This window comes from Salmo salar, chromosome ssa04 (assembly GCF_905237065.1).
Source record: "Salmo salar chromosome ssa04, Ssal_v3.1, whole genome shotgun sequence".
Taxonomy (NCBI): Eukaryota; Metazoa; Chordata; class Actinopteri; order Salmoniformes; family Salmonidae; genus Salmo; species Salmo salar.
In genome coordinates, this window is record NC_059445.1 from 34,331,625 (window position 1) to 34,352,451 (window position 20,827).

General features: G+C 41.5%; 1 protein-coding gene across 1 annotated transcript in view; it reads left to right on the forward strand.

Moving 5' to 3' along the window:
* The first annotated feature begins 14,943 nt into the window (after positions 1-14,943).
* The window catches only part of adamts15a (ADAM metallopeptidase with thrombospondin type 1 motif, 15a), a 33,757-nt gene continuing 27,873 nt past the window's right edge, over positions 14,944-20,827 (forward strand). The window contains exon 1 of the mRNA XM_014195837.2: positions 14,944-16,196. Coding sequence (XP_014051312.1) covers positions 15,249-16,196 — 948 coding nt within the window. The 5' untranslated portion in view covers positions 14,944-15,248. The remainder of the gene's footprint in view (positions 16,197-20,827) is intronic.

Sequence of the window (20,827 nt, forward strand, 5' to 3'; positions counted from 1 at the left end):
TACAATTTGATTTGATTTAATACTGTGGTTAAAATTTCAAACTCATAACAACAGTTTTTCAAATCCATTGTGTTTTCCACGTAGATTCCACATCACAATACATTGGCAAATTACGTTGAAAGAACGTTGATTCAACCAGTTTGTGCCCAGTGGGGAACTTGACCCAAGCCAAAATACCAATTAAAATACCTAACGTGTTGAAATGCTCTTTAAATTATTAACAGAGGGGATGCTTTTGTGGACTTGCAGACTAATTAGGCCTACTGTAGACCTACTAGAAAGTAAAAGCACATTTGTCCCCCAGCTTGGCAAGATATTGAATAACTAATATTTAGTCTTACTTTCAATATAGCCACATGGCCATTGGGGAGTTTTTCAAGAGAATTGGCTTTCCCGACAAGCACTGTGCTGGGCCTGTCATGGTTGTGAGAATGTGGGATGATATTGGAATTGCACAGCCTCACATGAGTCATGGCTGCCCAACCTGGTCTCAGAGCATTTCGTTTTATTCTGTACGTAAACCCGCGAGGCAAAAATGTTGTATGATATGTTATATTTTGTATGGTATGTATTAACATGTGATTACAATTTATATATTATAATACATTACGAATTGCAATTCATACAATATTACGAATTACAATTCGTAATGTACAGTAACAGGCAAAAGTTTGGACACACCTATTCATTCCTGGAGTTTTCTTTGTTTTTACTATTTTCTACATTGTAGAATAATAGTGAAGACATACACATATATTTTATTTATTTTAATTAAACCTTTATTTAACTAGGCGAATCAGTTAAGAACAAATTCTTATTTACAATGATGGCCTACCAAAAGGCAAAAGACCTCCTGTGGGGCTGGAATTAAAAATTTAAATTAGAAATATAGGACAAAAAACACACATCACGACAGGAGAGACACCACAACACTACATCAAGAGAGGCTTAAGACACCTCATAGCATGGAAGCAACACATGACAACACAGCATAGTAGCAACACAACATGACAACAACATGGTAGCAACACAACATGGCATCGGCACAACATGGTAGCAGCACAAAACATGGTACAAACATTATTGGGCAAAGACAACAGCACAAAGGGCAAGGAGGTAGAGACAACACTACATCAAGCAAAACAGGCACAACTGTCAGTAAATGTCCGTGATTGATTCTTTGAATGAAAATATGGAGATAAACTGTCCAGTTTGAGTGTTTTTTGCAGATCGTTCCAGTTGCTAGCTGCAGTGAACTGAAAAGAGGAGCGACCCAGAGATGTGTGTGCTTTTGGGACCTTTAACATAATGTGACTGGGAGAACAAAGTGTTGTATGTGGAGGATGAGGGCTGCAGTAGGTATCTCAGATAGGGGGGAGTGAGGCCTAAGAGGGTTTTATAAATAAGCATCAATCAATGGGTCTTGCGATGGGTATACAGAGATGACCAGTTTACAGAGGAGTATAGAGGGCAGTGATGTGTCCCATAAGAAGTATTAGTGGGAAATCTGATGGCCGAATGGTAAAGAACATCTAGCCACTCCAGAGCACCCCTACCTGCCGATCTATAAATTACGTCTTGGTAATCTAGCATGGATAGGATGGTATAAGACTGTATTATCTGTATATAAATGGAGGAGAGAGCTTCCTACTGCCGAGCTATGTTGTTGATGTGTATTGAGAAGAGCGTGGGGCCTAGGATCAAGCCTTGGGGTACTCCCTTGGTGACAGGGAGTGGCTGAGACAGCAGATTTGTTTGACTTTATACACTGCACTCCTTGAGAGAGGTAGTTAGCAAACCAGGCCAAGACCCCTCAGAGACACCAATACTCCTTAGCCGGCCCACAAGAATGGAATGGTCTACCATATTTGGGGCGGCAGGTAGCCTAGTGGTTAGAGCGTTGGACTAGTAACCGAAAGGTTGGAAGATTGAATCCCTGAGCTGACAAGGTAAAAATCTGTCGTTCTGCCCCTGAACAAGGCAGTTGTTCCTCGGCCGTCGAAAATAAGAATTAAGAAAGGTAAAAAATAAATAAAATCAAAAGCTTTGGCCAAGTCAATAAAAATAGAAGCGCAACATTGCTTAGAATCAAGGGCAATGGTGACATCATTTAGGACCTTTAAGGTTGCAGTGACACATCCATAACCTGAGCGGAAACCAACTGGGACTAGATACTATAGACATCAAGAAAGCCAGTCAGTTGATTATTGACAAGTTTTTCCAACACGTTTGATAAACAGTGCAAAATATAAATTGGCCTATAACGTTTAGGATCAGCTTGAGCGCCCCCTTTAAATAAATGATGCACCGTGGCTGCCTTCCAAGAGAGACAGTTTAAAAAGGTCAGAGATAGGCTTGGTGATGATAGGGGCAGCAACCTTAAAGAAGAAAGGGTCTAAACCATCTGACCCAGATGTTTTCTGTGGGTCAAGTTTAAGGAGCTCCTTTAGCACCTCAGACTCAGTGACCACCTACAGGGAGAAACTTTGTAGCGGGACAGGGGAAAACATTAGAAGGGGTGGGTGATGAGGAAATGTTGGACGGGCAAGGAGGCATGGCTGAATCAAAAAGGAATCCTAACTTAATGAAGTGGTGAGTATAGAGATCAGCCATGTGCTCCTTGTTAGTAACAACCACATCATCAACATTAAGGGACATGGGCACCTGTGAGAAGGAGGGTTATTTCTCTAGATCTTTAACAATTTTTTTAGAACTTCTTGGGGTTAGACCCACAGAGAGAGAACTGCTCCTTAAAGTAACTAACTTGGCCTTCCAGATAGCCTGAGTGCACTTATTTCTCATTTGCCTGAACGAGAGCCAGTCAGCCTGAGTATGTGTGTGCCTTGCGCCAAATTGAATTCTTGAGGTGGAGTAACTCTGCCAGATCATGGTCGAACCAGGGGCTGAACCTGTTTTAATTCTTGTTTTAATTTATGGGGGTGTGTTTGTTAACAATACCACTGAAAATATCAAAAAAGAAGGTCCAAGTCTTCGACAGAGGGGATCAAGCTGATTCTATACCAATTTACAGAGGCCAGGTCTGAAAGCGTGAACCACTGCATTTAATCATGGCAAGGTGACTGGGAAAATGGCAGAATACAAACAGTGTAGTTATTCCCGCCGTAAGGCAATCACAGGCAAAACGTCAGTATAGAGACAAAGTGGAGTCGCAATTCAATGGCTCAGACACGAGACGTACGTGGCTGGGTCTACAGACAATCACAGACTACATAAGGAAAACCAGCCATGTCGCAGACATCGACATCTTGCTTCCGGACAAGCTAAACACCTTCTTCGCCCGCTTTGAGGATAACCCAGTGCCAACGACGCGGGCCGCTACCAAGGACTGCGGCCGATGTGAGTAAGACGTTTAAGCATGTTAACCCTTGCAAGGCTGCCGGCCCAGACGGAATCCCTAGCCGCATCCTCAGAGCATCCGCAGACCAGCTTTCTGGAGTGTTTACGGACATATTCAATCTCTCCCTATCCCAGTCTGCTGTCCACACATGCTTCAAAATGGCCACCATTGTTCGTGTACCCAAGAAAGCAAAGGTAACTAAACTAAATTACTATCTGTCATCATGAAGTGCTTTGAGAGACTAGTCAAGGATCATATCACATCCTCACCTACCTTTCCCGACACCATAGACCCACTTCAATTTGCTTACCGCCCCAATATATCTACAGATGATGCAATAGCCATTGCACTGCACACTGCCCTACCCCATCTGGACAAGAGGAATACCTATGGAAGAATGCTGTTCAGTGACTATAGCTCAGCATTCAACACCATAGTACCCATCCAAGCTCATCATTAAGCTCGAGGCCCTGGGTCTGAACCCCGCCCTGTGCTAATGGGTCCTGAACTTCCTGATGGGCCACCCCCAGGTGGTGAAGGTAGGAAACAACACCTCCACTTCACTGATCTTCAACACAGGGGCCCCACAAGAGTGCATGCTCAGCCCCTTGCTGTACTCCCTGTTCACCCATAACTGCATGGTCACGCACGCCTCCAACTCAATCATCAAGTTTTCAGACGACACAACAGTAGTAGGCTTGATTACCAACAGTGACGAGACAGCCTACAGGGAGGAGGTGAGGGCCCTGGGAGTGTGGTGCCAGGAAAGTAACCTCTCACTCAACGTCAAAAAAACAAAGGAGCTGATCGTGGACTTCATGAAACAGCAGAGGGAGCACCCCCCTATCCACATCGACGGGACCTCAGTGGAGAAGGTGGAAAGCTTCAAGTTCCTCGTCGTACACATCACTGACAAACTGAAATGGTCCACCCACACAGACAGTGTGGTGAAGAAGGTGTAACAGCACCTCTTCAACCTCAGGAGGCTGAAGAAATTTGGCTTGGCACCTAAAACACTCACAAACTTTTACAGATGCACAATTGAGAGAATGCTGTCATGCTGTATCACCGCCTGCTACAGCAACTGCACTGCCCACAACCACAGGGCTCTCCAGAGGGTGGTGCAGTATGCCCAATGCAACTACCAGCCCTCCAGGACACCTACACCACCCGATGTCACAGGAAGGCTAAAAAGATCATCAAGGATAACAACCACCCGAGCCACTGCCTGTTCACCCCGCTATCATCCAGAAGGCGAGGTGAGTACAGGTGCATCAAAGCTGGGACCGAGAGACTGTTAAATAGCCATCACAAGCACATTAGAGACTGCTGCCTATGTATATAGACTTGAAATCACTGGCCACTTCAATAATGGAACACTAGTCACTTAAATAATGTTTACATATTTTGTATTACTCATCTCATATGTACAGTATATACTGTATTCTATTCTACTGTATCTTAGTCTATGCCACTCTGACATTGCTCGTCTATATATTTATTATTTTCTTAATTCCATTCCTTTACTTAGATTTGTGTGTATTGTGGGTATTTTTGTGAAATTGTTAGATATTAGTTGTTAGATATTACTGCACTGTTGGAGCTTAAACACAAGAATTTCGCTACACCCGCAATAACATCTGCTAAACACGCGTATGTGACTAATAAAATTGTATTTTATTTGATTTGAAGGAAGGCTTGCTAATTAAAGTTTTTTAGCAAGCTTCTATGACAAATCAGTACAGGTCGTTTCACTGAGCAGCCATTATGAACACAGGCTGTAAAACAATGATCGATAAGGTCATTACAGAAAACACCAGACTGATACCTATCAGGATTATTTGTGATGATAACATCAAGGAAAGTAGCTGGTTTAAGCATCTGCCAGTTTAGGTCACCTAGCAGGACAAATTCAGACATAGCGCATTTAGGGAACAGGCCAGTGCTGATGGTGGACAATAACACCCAGCAACAGTCAACAAAGAGCGATTTGAAAGTTTAATGCTTAAAACCAGAAAATCGAATTGTTTGGGGACAGACTTGGTGGAGACAACCGAGCACTGAAGGTGTTCCTTGTTAAAGATTGCTACTCCACCAACTTTGGAAGATCTGTCTTACCGAAAAAGGTTATGACCAGAAAGGTTAACATCAGTGTTCAAAACACTTCTTATTAACCACGTCTCGTAATGACCAACACATCTGGATTGGAGCTGTGAACCGACACTTTCAATTGATCAATTTTAGGCAATAAGCTTCTAGGGTTAACGTGTAGAAAACCCAGGCTTTTACGAGAGCAGAAATCAGTGAAGCAGATATCAGAGCAGATATCAAGTCTGAATTGCAGCTAGCAACAGTAGATGGTCCAGGTTAGATAGTCCAGTAATACATTCAGGGCACAGCAGAGAATAGAGAGAGCTCTGCAGTGTTGATTTATGACATTTGAATGTGCATGAAATGGCAACAAGATCATATTGTACAGCAATTTCATCAGGTAACATGAATTCCAAAGCCGGCAAGAGGTACAAAGCCGGCAATAGGATGGGTGGACAAGAGTCTGTATAACCAATAGAGAGTCAGAGTCCCGAGTGTGGAAACAAACATAGTCTGTCCTACTATGAAATACGAAATAACACATATGGAATCATGCAGTAACCAAAAAAGTGTTAAACAAATCCAAATATATTTTATACTTGATATTTTTCAAAGTAGCCACCCTTTGCCTTGATGACAGCTTTGCACACTCTTGGCATTCTCTCAACCAGCTTCATGAGGTAGTGTCCTGGAATGCATTTCAATTAACAGGTGTTCCTTGTTAAAAGTTAATTTGTGGAATTTCTTTCCTTCTTAACCTCTATGGGCTAGGTGGGACGTTTGCGTCCCACCTACTCAACAGCCAGTGTAATCCCGTGGCGCGTTATTCAAATTCCTCAAAAATGCAAAAACTTCAATTTTTCAAACATATGACTATTTTACACCATTTTAAAGACAAGACTCTCGTTAATCTAACCACACTGTCCGATTTCAAAAAGGCTTTACAACGAAAGCAAAACATTAGATTATGTCAGCAGAGTACCCAGCCAGAAATAATCAGACACCCATTTTTCAAGCTAGCATATAATGTCACATAAACCCAAACCACAGCTAAATGTAGCACTAACCTTTGATGATCTTCATCAGATGACAACCCTAGGACATTATGTTATACAATACATGCATGTTTTGTTCAATCAAGTTCATATTTATATCAAAAAACAGCTTTTTACATTAGCATGTGACTAGCATGTGACTAGCATTCCCACCGAACACTGCCGGTGAATTTACTAAATTATTCACGATAAACGTTCACAAAAAGCATAACAATTATTTTAAGAATTATAGATACAGAATTCCTCTATGCACTCGATATGTCCGGGCTAGCTATTTAGACACCCAGCAAGTTTAGCACTCACCAAAGTCAGATTTACTATAAGAAAAATGTTATTACCTTTGCTGTCTTCGTCAGAATGCACTCCCAGGACTTCTACTTCAATAACAAATGTTGGTTTGGTTCAAAATAATCCATTGTTATATCCAAATAGCGGCGTTTTGTTCGTACGTTCAAGACACTATCCGAAAGGGTAAATAAGGGTGACGAGCATGGCGCAATTCGTGACAAAAAAAATTCTAAATATTCCATTACCGTACTTCAAAGCATGTCAACCGCTGTTTAAAATCAATTTTTATGCCATTTTTCTCATAAAAAAGCGATAATATTCCGACCGGGAATCTGCATTTAGGTAAACAGACGAAAGAAAATAAAGCACGGGGTCTACTCGTGCACGCGCCTAAGCCCATAGTACTCTGATCGGCCACTTGCCAAACGCGATAAAGTGTTTCAGCCAGAGGCTGCCTCGATATCGTTCAGCTTTTTCCCGGGCTCTGAGAGCCTATGGGAGCCGTAGGAAGTGTCACGTTATAGCAAAGATCCTCAGTCTTCAATAAAAAGAGCCCAGGTTAACCTGTTAGGGCTAGGGGGCAGTATTGACACGGCCGGATAAAAAAACGTACCCGATTTAATCTGGTTACTACTCCTGCCCAGTAACTAGAATATGCATATAATTATTGGCTTTGGATAGAAAACACCATAAAGTTTCTAAAACTGTTTGAATGGTGTCTGTGAGTATAACAGAACTCATATGGCAAGCAAAAACCTGAGAAGATTCTGAACAGGAAGTGGCCTGTCTGACAAGTTGTTGTTCATTTGGGCTCTCTCTCTTTGTACGTATACACGCTTTCCCGGCCTGAATATTATCGCTTTTTTACAAGAAAAATGGCATAAAAATTGATTTTAAACATAGGAGTTCTGTATCTATAATTCTTAAAATAATTGTTATGTTTTTTGTGAACGTTTATCGTGAGTAATTTAGTAAATTCACCGGCAGTGTTCGGTCGGAATGCTAGTCACATGCTAGTCACATGCTAATGTAAAAAGCTGTTTTTTGATATAAATATGAACTTGATTGAACAAAACATGCATGTATTGTATAACATAATGTCCTAGGGTTGTCATCTGATGAAGATCATCAAAGGTTAGTGCTGCATTTAGCTGTGGTTTGGGTTTATGTGACATTATATGCTAGCTTGAAAAATGGGTGTCTGATTATTTCTGGCTGGGTACTCTGCTGACATAATCTAATGTTTTGCTTTCGTTGTAAAGCCTTTTTGAAATTGGACAGTGTGGTTAGATTAACGAGAGTCTTGTCTTTAAAATGGTGTAAAATAGTCATATGTTTGAAAAATTGAAGTTATTTGAATATCGCGCCACGGGATTACACTGGTTGTTGAGTAGGTGAGACGCAAGCATCCCACCTAGCCCATAGAGGTTAATGCGTTTGAGCCAATCAGTTGTGTTGTGGCAGGGTAGCAGTAGTATACAGAAGATAGCCCTGTTTAGTAAAAGACCCTGTCCATATTATGGCAAGAATGGCTCAAATAAGCAAATAGAAACGACAGTCCATCATTACTTTAACCGCCACAGGAAAGAAAGACCCATAGTTACCTCTAATGCAGAGGATACATTCATTAGAGTTACCAGCCTCAGAAATTGCTGCCCAAAGAAATGCTTAAGAGACTTCAAGTAACAGACACATCTGAACATCAACTGTTCAGAAGAGACTGCGTAAATCAGGCATTCATGGTCAATTTGCTGCAAAGAAACCACTACTAAAGAACACCAATAAGAAGAATAGATTTGCTTGGGCCAAGAAACACGAGCAATGGACATTAGACCAGTGGAAATCTGTCCATTGGTCTGATGAGTCCAAATTTGAGATTTTTGGTTCCAACCGCCATGTCTTTGTGAGACACAGAGTAGGTGAATGGATGATCTCTGCATTTGTGGTTCCCACCGTGAAGCATTGAGGAGGAGGTGTGATGGTGCTTTGCAGGTGACACTGTCAGTGATGTATTTCAAATTCAAGTCACACTTAACCAGCACGGCTACCACAGCATTCTGCAGTGATACGCCATCCCATCTGGTTTGTGCTTAGTGGGACTATCATTTGTATTTCAACAGGACAATGACTCAACACACCTCCAGGCTTTGTAGGGGCTATTTGACCAAGAAGGAGAGTGATGGATTGCTGCATCAGATAACCTGACCTCCACAATCACCCAAGCTCAACTCATTTGAGATGGTTTGGGATGAGTTGGACTGCAGAGTGAAGGAAAAGCAGCCAACAAGTGCTCAACATATACTTCAAGAGTATTAGAAAAGCATTCCAGGTGAAGCTGGTTGAGAGAATGCCAAGTGTCCAAAGTTGTCATTAACACAAAGAGTGGCTACATTCAAAAATCTCAAATATAAAATATATTTTGATTTGTTTAACCTCTCTGGGGTATGTGGGACACTATTCAACAGCCAGTGAAATAGCAGGGCGGCAAATTCAAAACAACAAAAATCTCATAATTAAAATTTCTCAAACATACAACTATTATATCCCATTTTAAAGATACACTTCTCGTTAATCCAACCACATTGTCCGATTTAAAAAAGGCTTTACGGCGAAAGCATAACATTAGATTATGTTAGGACATCACCTAAACAAGAAAAACCACACAGCCATTTTCCAAGCAAGGAGAGGCGTCACAAAAACCAGAAATACAGCTAAAATTAATCACTAACCTTTGATGGTCTTCATCAGATGGCACTCATAGGACTTCATGTTACACAATACATGTATGTTTTGCTTAATAAAGTTCATATTTATATCCAAAAACCCCATTTTACATTGGCGTGTAATGTTCAGAAATGTTTTGCCTCCCAAAACTTCCAGTGAATGAGCACATCAATTTACAGAAATACTCATCATAAACGTTGATAAAATATTCAACAGTTATTTAAAGAATTATAGATACACTTCTCCTTAATGCAACCGCTGTGTCAGATTTCAAAAAGCTTTACGGCGAAAGCAAATTTTGCAATAATCTGAGTACAGCGTTCAGACACGAAACCAAACCCGCCATTTTGTGGAGTCAACAAAACTCAGAAATAATATTATAAATATTCACTTACCTTTGATGATCTTCATCAGAATGCACTCCAAGGAATCCCATGTCCACAAGAAATGTTTGTTTTGTTCGATAAAGTCCCTCATTTATGTCCAAATACCTCCTTTTATTCGCGCGTTCAGTCTACTACTCCAAATGCAGGAAGTGCGCGCAAATGTCACGACGGAAAGTCAAAAAAAGTTATATTTACGTTCGTAGAAATATGTCAAATGATTTATAGCATCAATCTTTAGGACGTTTTTAACATAAATCTTCAGTAATATTCCAACCGGACAATTCCAATGTCTTCAGAAAAGAAAAGGAACACAGCTAACTCTCACGTGAGTGCGCGCCTCTGAGCTCATGTCATTTTCTCACTCATCAACTTCCAGGCCCTCTTGTTCACTCCATATTCACAGTAGAAGCATGAAACAACGTTCTAAAGACTGTTGATATCTAGTGGAAGCCTTAGGAAGTGCAAAATGAACCCTAAGTTACTGTATACTGGATAGGGAATCACTTGAAAAACTACAAACCTCAGATTTCCACACTTCCTGGTTGGATTTTTCTCAGGTTTTTGCCTGCCATATGAGTTCTGTTATATTTACAGACATCATTCAAACTGTTTTAGAACCTTCAGAGTGTTTTATATCCAAATCTACTAATAATATGCATATCCTACTTTCTGAGCTTGAGTAGCAGGCAGTTGAATTTGGGCATGCCTTTCATCCGGACGTCAAAATACTGCCGCCTACCCTAGAGAAGTTAACACTTTTTTGCTTACTGCATGCTTCCATATGTGTTATTTAATAGTTTTGATGTCTTCCCTATTATTTTACAATGTAGATTTTTGTTTTACAAATAAAAACCCTGGAATGAGAAGGTGTGTCCAAAGTTTTGACTTTTACTGTATGTGCAATTTGTAAAATATGTTATGTATTTGCAAAATGTACAATATGTTACGAATTTGCAAAATGTATGATATGTTACGAATTCCATTTTTTTGTTGCTAACGTTAGGTAGGTGGCTAGGTGGCTAATGTTAGCCAGATGGCTAACATTAGCTAGGCTAGGGGATAGGGTTACAGTTAGGAGTTAGGTTAAAGGGTTAAGGCTAGGGTTAGCTAAAAGGGTTAATAAGTAGTTGCAAAGTTGCTAATTAGCTAAAATGCTAAAGTTATCCATGATGAGATTAGAACAAAAATTGCTAGTCATTTGCATTATATGCCAACCCATCCACCCTCCTTTTATTTTTGCCTTAAATAACCTATCTTATGTTTAATATGTTTTTATTTATTTTACCCTTATTTTACCAGGTAACCATACCAAGTAACATATACTAATTTAGGTTTTCAGGGATTTACATTTACTATATTACGCCTAGTCTATGAGACCAGGCTGGGCTGCCTTGACAGTTCCACAAATAACTTTCAGGCGCTTATTTTTGTCTGGAAAATTAAACTGCTTTGGAAACCCTTCGTGTGTAATGACGCGTTTGGACATGTGCCCATCACATTGCAGCCAATGCAAAAATATATAGAATTAGTGTATTGGTTTATAATTTTTGTTAATGATATATTCAGTTTGTGGTTATCAATTTGTGTCAGTTCATGCCCTCACCTTTATTTCGTCTCCATAGAAATGTGTCATTGAAGCGTCGGCTACGACCAGCGTCTCGATATATCTTGGAGAGGAGACAAACCGTCGCTTCCGTCCCGTCGCTATCTCAGCATCATCAACAGGATATGCAGTGCCGTCATCTGTGGCCAGACGGCTCTTATCCTTCACCTGATCAAAAGCTTGGAAAGTCTTGGACAAATTTTGTGCGTCGGTCAAAACTCTCCTTTTTATAATGTGCACCTGCAAGAGTGATCTCTCTGTTTTACCTTGGCCAAGAACTTTGGGTTGAATTAGATACACATCCCCATGCGCTATGAAGAACCCTTGCATCCCGTGGCACAGGCTCACCGCGACAACAGATTCCTGGTCGGTGTCCACATTCCCTGAGAAGAAGCAGCCTTTAAGCTCGTCCCAATTCCCCTCTGTCTTGGTGATACCACCGGTAAAATGCCCTGATCTGGATCCGTTGAAAAGCGCAGCCAGATGTTTCGATTGTATGTGCTGAATGGTTAACTTTGGAGCAACAAACGAGTCATCCGGAGTCAAATTCAATGTGAAGTCCTGGCCGAAAGCTGTCAATCTGAAGCTATGTTGATCCTCGCTCCTTTTCCAGAGCCGACCGCTGGTCTTCACACTGTTTCTGACGGGTATGGTCTCCTCCGAGTGGAACAATTCCGACAGCACAACGTTGTTTAAGGACAGGGTTAATAAAGTGATATGCAAAGTTGACCCCATTTTATTCCTATCACAAGCCACGTTCTATCAAAGAAACAATGTAAATGTGTGATAAGATATGTTTTCTTCTAATAGAGAAAATGCTATGAATAAAGAAGAGCGCGTATGACAGGTACCATACAGTCTTGAGTGCTCAGCATAAAATTGCGCTATAAATCTTAATCCTAAAAACTAAACAACCACCAATACATCTATAGGAGTTGCAAAACAGTAGGCTATACTAAAAATAAAGAATTATTCTTATAGTTAGTTGAAGTCAGGACTCGAGACCTGTAGCAGACTGAATAAGCGGCGACTTCTCGTGACTGTGGTATTTATACAGCCTTGCTCTTCTAAAACATAGGCCTAAGTGGTTTATTTTTTTTATAACATTTGCTGCTGCTCTCTCCACCCCCTCGTGCTTACAGAAAAAAACATCAACTAAAATCAAATTGATCCAATGGGACCTCACTGGCACGCCCACTCTTCAATAGTTCCAACAGATATTCTAGACGGGAAAATCTAATCCTTGGGACGTCCCGGGACCGAGTCAGGTCGAAGTAATACCAGCAAACCGTTGGCTCAACTCACTCCATTACGTTTAGCTCTCTATTTCAGCGGCAAACTGCAGCCTAAGTCTGAAAATATAATCAAATCTCTTCCAGAACTGCATGCGCACACTTAAGGCCCGAGTCTCATCTTCACGTTCCATCTGACAAGACTGGACCGAAGACAGTACAGTATTTAGTACCTCTGTGACTGGACTGTTTACCACCAAATATTTGATTTCAGCTCAAAGGAAGCACTTACATAGATTACATAATGCCGTGAATGATACATAGAGGAAAGATTTGAGCACATTTTTCTTTCTCTGGAATTATTTTGTAGGCTGTGCTGGTGCTGCTTATTCATTCTCAGTGACTGACTGAGCTCGACACGTGCATATTATTTAGGATCAGTAGGCAGTTATAAATAGACAGTTATAGCCTGGTAGTAAAAATGTAAAATGGCTATTTGTTAAACACCAATAATAATGTAAAAATTGTGTTTTCGTTAGACACATTAAATTAAGTTAAACACGCCCACATCTAACACACAAATGTGGAGTTAAATAAAAATGCCAAAATTACAATGAAAAAAAAAAAATGCAATCGCATCACATTCACTTTGGGACTTTTAAAATGCTTCGATGTCTATTACATATTTTTCTGTTCCCATTATGGCCACATTACAATAGACTACTTTACTTCGAAGTCTCTATCAGGCGTCAGCTAAATTAGCATAATGACCAATGATAGAACAAAAGTATTATTAAATCACCGTCTTTTAACCACGATGTGGCAGTGTTGTTTCACAATTCAAATGTAGGCGCTTCTGGTGATGGAGTTGAAGCCCATGTATGTTACAAAAAATGCATTTAAATGGAAAGAAATCAAACAAATGATGCACACAATTAAAACGTAACAGTTAATGGATGATAGCAGCTAATTGTATTCAATTTATTCGATTAGTCTTGTTTAGTGAGACCTTATTTCAAATAGGGGACACATAGACATGCAGTATGGAAGCTGTGTACATGATTCTGCCTATTAGCCACAAGATGCCGCACTTGTATCAGCATCCAGAATGTTGTATCTAAAAAGGGGACTGGCTGGACACCGCCAGGCATCAATCTAAATTAAATTGGAGTTTTGAACGATCTTGAAAGAGCAAGAACGTTAAGTAAAAGTACCCAACACATCACATTGTTTCACTTTGTCAAGGTTGTGTTGTATTATTATTTTCACAGTTCCATAGTAACATTAGGCAACTGTGTTACATTGTAGGCTATAAACTCGTGTTGAACTTGAATTGACTTTTCCCCAATGGTCTGATGAAGATGATTAGTATGATGATTGTGATAGCTTGATTACTTTATAATCAGATATAGCCTATACGCTGTCTCACTGGCTCAATTATACTACAGTGCATAGGCATGTAGCCCACTAGTTTCAGTTAATTATAAACCCCAAAAAGAATGTTTATATTGAGCACAAGATTAAAATTATGCACACTATCCACGGCCACTGATGTTTGTCTCTGAGCTCGTCTGCCAATAAGATGACCATATTTGTATCATCAGTGGGTGTTGAAGCATAGCCTAACCCTAGATACATCTTACTAATTCACAAAGCCATGTTATAAAATGACATTTTGTAGAGTATAGGCAAACTATATCACTAATTTGGTGTTGTGCTACTTTGCTTTGAATGTTGCGTTGGATTCAGATGTGTATGGAGGCAGGCTGCGCGCTATGCACTGCATACCATAGCACAGACCCAGCTCGAGGGGTAAGTGGACGGAAACCCTGTTTTTCGTGTGCTGCGCGGAAGTGGTGATGCTAATGCAGTACAGAGTTTCAAGTGGTCGCAGAGTAAACCTTGAACTGAGACGCATAACCAATGAGCTTTCCCGAGCGCCTCCCCAAAAACTCTGTTGTCACTAGTTACTGCAGCCACAAAGTCAAAATTCTCTATATCGTAAAAATTCATTGAAACAAAAATGTGCTTTATAGTCTTAATTTAAGGTCATGGTTAGGCATAAGGTTTGCAGTGGGGTTAAGGTTAGGGATACATGTAGGGTTAGGTTTAAAATCAGATTTTAAGAGAAATTGTAGAAATAGGCGGGGTTAAACCATAATTAAGACTTTGCGGCTGTGGTAACTAGTTACGACCCCAAAAACTCTGATTACAATTTCTCAATATTTAGGCTACTCATGACGCAAAAGCATAAAGTCCACAGAAGGCAGCAATCGGCTCAGCAGACAGGTAGATGATGGGAACGGGTCAGATACTGAAGGATTTTGCACTGAGCGGACTTGTAACTGCAATGTTTTAGAATAGCCTTCCATTCGCGCCTTGGATTATTCTCCGTTGTATCGATCACTGATTACGACTGCATTAGAGGGAACGCTTACGGCTCGTGCAGGCTATTTCTGTTGTTCATTTCAATTCCTGATCATTACATTAGGTTACTCAATACAATCAATCATGGTTATGTTCATAAGGACAATATTGCTCTATTGTTTCGTGATTCTACACTCCAGATCCGTTAATTGCATGGAGAGTGAAAGTGAACTTTGCTACCCCATTAGACTGGATGACAAACAATATGAGCATAATGTTTTTGACAACGGCGAGGATATTCTTACGGGGATAATTGTTCTTAAAATAAGCGCCTTCCAGCAGGAGCTAGTGCTTGATTTGCATCCAGATTCTAATTTCCTTTCCCGCACCGTCTCTGCCTCCAGTCCAGCTGCAAGCGGGGACCTGAGCAGGTGTTTTTACTCTGGTTATGTCAACTCAGACCGGCTCTCATACGCAGCGCTGAGTCTGTGCAAGGGCTTGCAAGGCGCATTCGGTTTCAAAGGCTGGGAATATTTCATCAACCCTGTCCACAATGACACCACTTCAGGAAATACCAGGAGCGCCGAGAGCGTGCATGTTATCCGGCGCCGTAGCAACGATAACTTCAATGGTAACTCGACCTCCAGGTGCGCGGTGGACACGGGTCTGAGTCCCGAGGTCGCCGCGTCTTTGGAGAAATACAAGCACTTATACAAAGGGCACAATGTGACTGAAACAATGTTAAAAGGTATCCAAGGTAGATCCAAGAGATTTGCCTCCATCCCCAGATACGTGGAGACGCTGGTTGTTGCTGATGAGTCCATGGCTAGTTTCCATGGAGATGACCTTAAACATTACCTCTTGACCCTCATGTCTGTGGCAGCTAGGCTCTACAAACACCCCAGTATTCTCAACTCCATCAACATTGTAGTTGTCAAGTTCATTGTGCTAACTGATGATGACAAAGGACCCAAAGTCTCAGGCAATGCAGCAATGACGCTGCGTAACTTCTGCACTTGGCAAAAAAAGATGAATAAGAATAACGACAAGCATCCAGAGTATTGGGATACTGCCATACTGTTCACCAAGCAGGTAAAGTTGAGCTTTATTCTGTCAACATGGGGTGCTCTCTCTCTCTGTCACCTTGCGATCACCATGGGAGCATGGGATGGCAGGTAGCTAGCTTATTGCAAAGGTGTTGGGGCAGTAACCCGAAAGGTTGCTAGTTTGAATTTGACAAGATGAAAAATCTATGATCTATCAATCTTCCCTCTTAACCCTAATTGTTCCAGGGTCTCCGTCAATAATGGTTGATTCCTGCCTGTGACCCCACTCTCAGGGGGAGTTGCAATAAGCAAAAAACACATTTCCATTTTAGACCTCACACTTGTACATGCAGTGAAACTGGATAGATTTAAGCACCCTCTATTTTACCTTGGTTTGCAAATATATATGCATCTGTGCAATTAGAATTACTGTGTAATCTGCATGCAGAATGAGGATTATTGTGATGCATTGGACCATTGCAATAGTTTGAAAATGGGAATATAATTGAATGCACCACATAAGCAGTCTAATCCAGTCTATAATGCTGACCAGCATCTTCTATTAGTCATCGGTGAGCTATAGGCAATGTGTTTGTCTATGGTGTCATAGATGCCATATGATAGAACATGTGTCACAAGGAGGTATGGGAGCCTTGGCATAAATCCATGTAAACCCAATGGCACATGAGACATAGTCGTAGACGTAAAACTAGCTAAACCAACCCAACCCCAGGTCTCATAAAGTAGACACTGACTTGATTTATGCTTGTTCACAAATCACAATGCTTATTTATAAAAGGCTGGGTTCAGTGGGTTGTCCCTGCCCTTAAACATTAATTGATTTGCACTCAAACACACTTTCCACCTCTGATGAACTCTGAGACAATACCCACCTGTTGGGAGGGAGAGGTAGACAGAGAGGAAGAGGGAGAGATGGGGAGAGGGAGAGAGAGAGAGAGAGAGAGAGGGAGGGAGAAGGAGTGGGAGATGGAGATTAAGAGGGAGAGAGAGGGAGGGAGAGAGAGAGAGAGAGGGAGAAGGAGGGCCGCGCCCACAGCACAGTGTCGACAGACCAGACCACTCATTACTCACACAGCCAAACAACAAGACTCTACATGCCACGTGGCCAACCGGCTGGTCAGCCCTAACACTGAAGTAAGGTCAGGGATGGACATGGTCCAAGTTTACCATTACAACCAGAAATAATTACTGTCAGAGCAGAGTGGCAGTTACTTGTTTCTGTTTTGCTGACATATTTTCTTTTTGATTCATTTCTAAATTTCAGACAAGGTCAGAGTTGAAGTCCCTCCTTACATTCCAACCGTTATTAGAGAAGGTGTAGCTCTTTGACCCAAGAAGAGACATGCGAACACTCACTTCTCAGCCAAGTTTCAGACAGCCGTGATATGACAGACAGGCAGGCAGACAGACAGACAGACAGACAGACACAGACGTTATACAGTCCTCTGGTTTCCTTAGTAAAGCAGGTTGTCCATGGTTAACTGTCTTGAAGGTTGGCAAGCATTTAGTGGGGAGAGAGATTCAGACACCTCCAATAGTAGCAAGGAATACAGTTACCATGCAGTTAGCTACTGTAGTCTCAGAGCTTTCATGCAATAAATAGATTGTCAGAGCCAAACTTAATGTCAGTGCAGTGCTGTACTCAACCACCCTTACTTGGCAGATGTAATTTAAATAATTCCGGATCATGTCATATAGCACATTATGTCATGGCCAATCTCTTAATGACCAAGTCACTGTACTTTCCAGCAAACATACTGAACATAATACTCCAATAGGAAATTTACCAATAAACTAATTCAACTAGCTTAGTTATTTGACCTGTGCTCTGTGACAAGGGAGTGTCAGTCAGTCCGTCAGTACCCCGAGGGATGCAGCAATCGGAAGTGTCTTGTTTTATGTGGACCTTCCCCACCCTGCCTTGCCTCCAGCTGTAAATGCTCTGGCTTGTCCCTCCCCACCTCCCCCTTCCCCCTCTGAGGATGCCTTGCCTGCTCCCCATTAAATATGCCCCTGGGGAAGATCACCATGAACATGTCAGAAATTCCCCTATCCTTCCCTCCTTCCCGCCACGTCTCTGGCCCACTTGTTTGCCCCCAGTCTGAAACCACAGCAGCACTAGAGGAGGGAGATCCTCGCAGCTGCAGCCAGCCGCAAGGGACAGGAGTCAGCACACCTCTCCTCTGCCTAGTGCACATTTCTCATCTGGGTTGTTGGCTCAGTTTTAGCTTTTTGATTTAGATCTGTTTGTGTGTATTTTCATTCATTCCTGCGTTTCTACCATGTGACCTCTACACCGATTCTTTTTTTTACCTATCAACCTGTCACTCGTCAGGGTTGTTCACCTACACATATTGTGAAAATCATTCTGAAAATTGATGGAGAATTTATTGTCGAGTATTCAAAATACACTGGAGATTTTAAACAACTACACAATAACTACACTATTACACATCTTGTTGCTTTTTAATTTACCATAGTGGTTTCCAGTTGGCTAAACCTTACCTTTAATATAGCCCAACTTTATCGAGTCCCTCAGATTTACACCTAATAAAAGAGGCTTAGTAGCACTGGCAGTGTGGCGTGGCACAGTTGGCCATCATCAGTCACACGCTTTCCTCTCAAAACCCCAAAAGTGACAAAGAAGCCTTGCAAGTCATTTTAAGCGGCACCATATGAGCCTGTCATCCTAAAACCACTAAATATAAACAGTCTCATGCCAGGCTATAACCAAGTAATTACACATGAATAACATATCAGAGACTGACTGTTGTGTGTGTCAGCACATTCGCTGTGGTAAAGAGTGGCAAAGAGTGGCAAAAATGGCAATATGGATCAGCATCACTATTAGAAAATTGAATGTGTCAGAATCATATCTCTCCAGGTGACACTTTGGTTGGCTTAGTTGGCAGCTGTATAGGCTGAATGTAGACTTGAAAAGTAATGTCAATGATAATAGGCCTAGTAGAAGTGGAGTAGATTGATAAAACCTAATTCAACAAGTTGGATGAATATGTTATCTCTAGAATTACACTCTGCAGTCATTGCCTTTGTCGTAATCTTGGTAACCATACAGACCATTGGCAACAGGATTTGTTATGACCACTGAGATACTATGCAGTTCTGTGAGGTAAAACCTTCCAAAGCATGGGCTTGGGCTCATCATTTAAAAGATACTGTCATGGGGACTTGTAAAGGAAGTGGGAGAAAGAAAGACTTGAAACAATCAGTTTCAGTTTAAATTTAGCTCCCTCAGGCATTCAGATTATTCCTCATGACAAATGAGTCTTAATGTTCCTGAACATTGGAGTGGACGTGAAAGACTAACATATCTCACCTTCAGCTGTGAAGCTGTCATTATGAGACCCAATACTCCCAATGGGCCCTTACAACTACCACACAGCAGACCCTTGTGTGAGCTAATTTCTTTACTGTCTTTCATTGGCAGTAATCCTAACTTCCTCCTCTCACCCCACTCCCACTCTCTCTCTCGAGCTCTCCTTTCCATTTCCACTCGTTTCTGTCTATAATAATAACAAGTCTGATTAAACATGTTAAAGCTGAGTTGTGGTGGACACTGGTATGTAGTCTGTGACTCAGAGAGAGAGAAAGAGAGGAGGGGGAGAGTGGGAGAACTAGAGAGAAAAAGAGAGGGAGAAAGCGAGAGAGAGAGAGAGAGAGAGAGGGGGGAGAGTGGGAGAAAGTAGACAAATTGAGAGGGAGTTGGAGTGAGATAGAGGCAGAGAGGAAGAGAGAGAAATGGAAAGAGAAGGAGGGGGAATGCACACATGGAACAGTTTGGATGTTATAAAAGCCTAATGAAAGTCTGCTGTTTGTACCACCGGGTGCCAATTGGGTCAGTGTTGCTTGAGGAGAGGAGTCGTCTTTGACACAGTGAAAATGAATAGGTTTTGACAGACATGGGCTGGTGGTGATGCTGATGATGCACTCAGCTGACCTTGGTCCATAGCAGGAGACAGTCATAGGACACTTTCCATGCTTGTGGCATAGGCATTCTCATTCTAAATACCCAGAGGGCATGACATCACAGTGACGTAATTTCAATCAGTTTCTAATGCCATTTCAACCATTTCTCCCCAGCTGGTTAGGCACATTAGATTTAGACGCCTGTGAAAGGGTCTTGAAATGGTTTGCAATCAACAGCACAATGGCTTGAGTAAGGCACAGATTGCGCCTGATGTGATGTTTACTTATGCTGAGTTTAATGTACTATACTTATGTGTTTTATATAGACCACTCAGCTCTCACAGGGAGCCTCAGTTCTCCCCATGGCTCCTTCCTTACTGCTCTGCAGCTTGCTGAGATCGCACAGTAACGTCCACAGAATGTGCAGTGTATGTGAAAACCCCTTTTCCAAAAGATTAGTAATGGATTCTGACCATAAACCTGCCAGATTCATATTTCCCCAGAGAGGGCTGGATGGGAGAGTAACTCTACACTAAGTTTGCTATTAACTTCCATGATAGACAGATACACACCAGGGTAACAAGGGGGGAAGGACACACCTAGCTAAGTATTTCCAGATCTTATAAATCCCTTCCCGGTGATACTGGTGTATCAGACCAAGGTTTCCAGTTGTCGTTGTAAGCTGCTGCATTTGTTGTTGTGTAACTTGTTTAGTGCCTAGCCTAATTC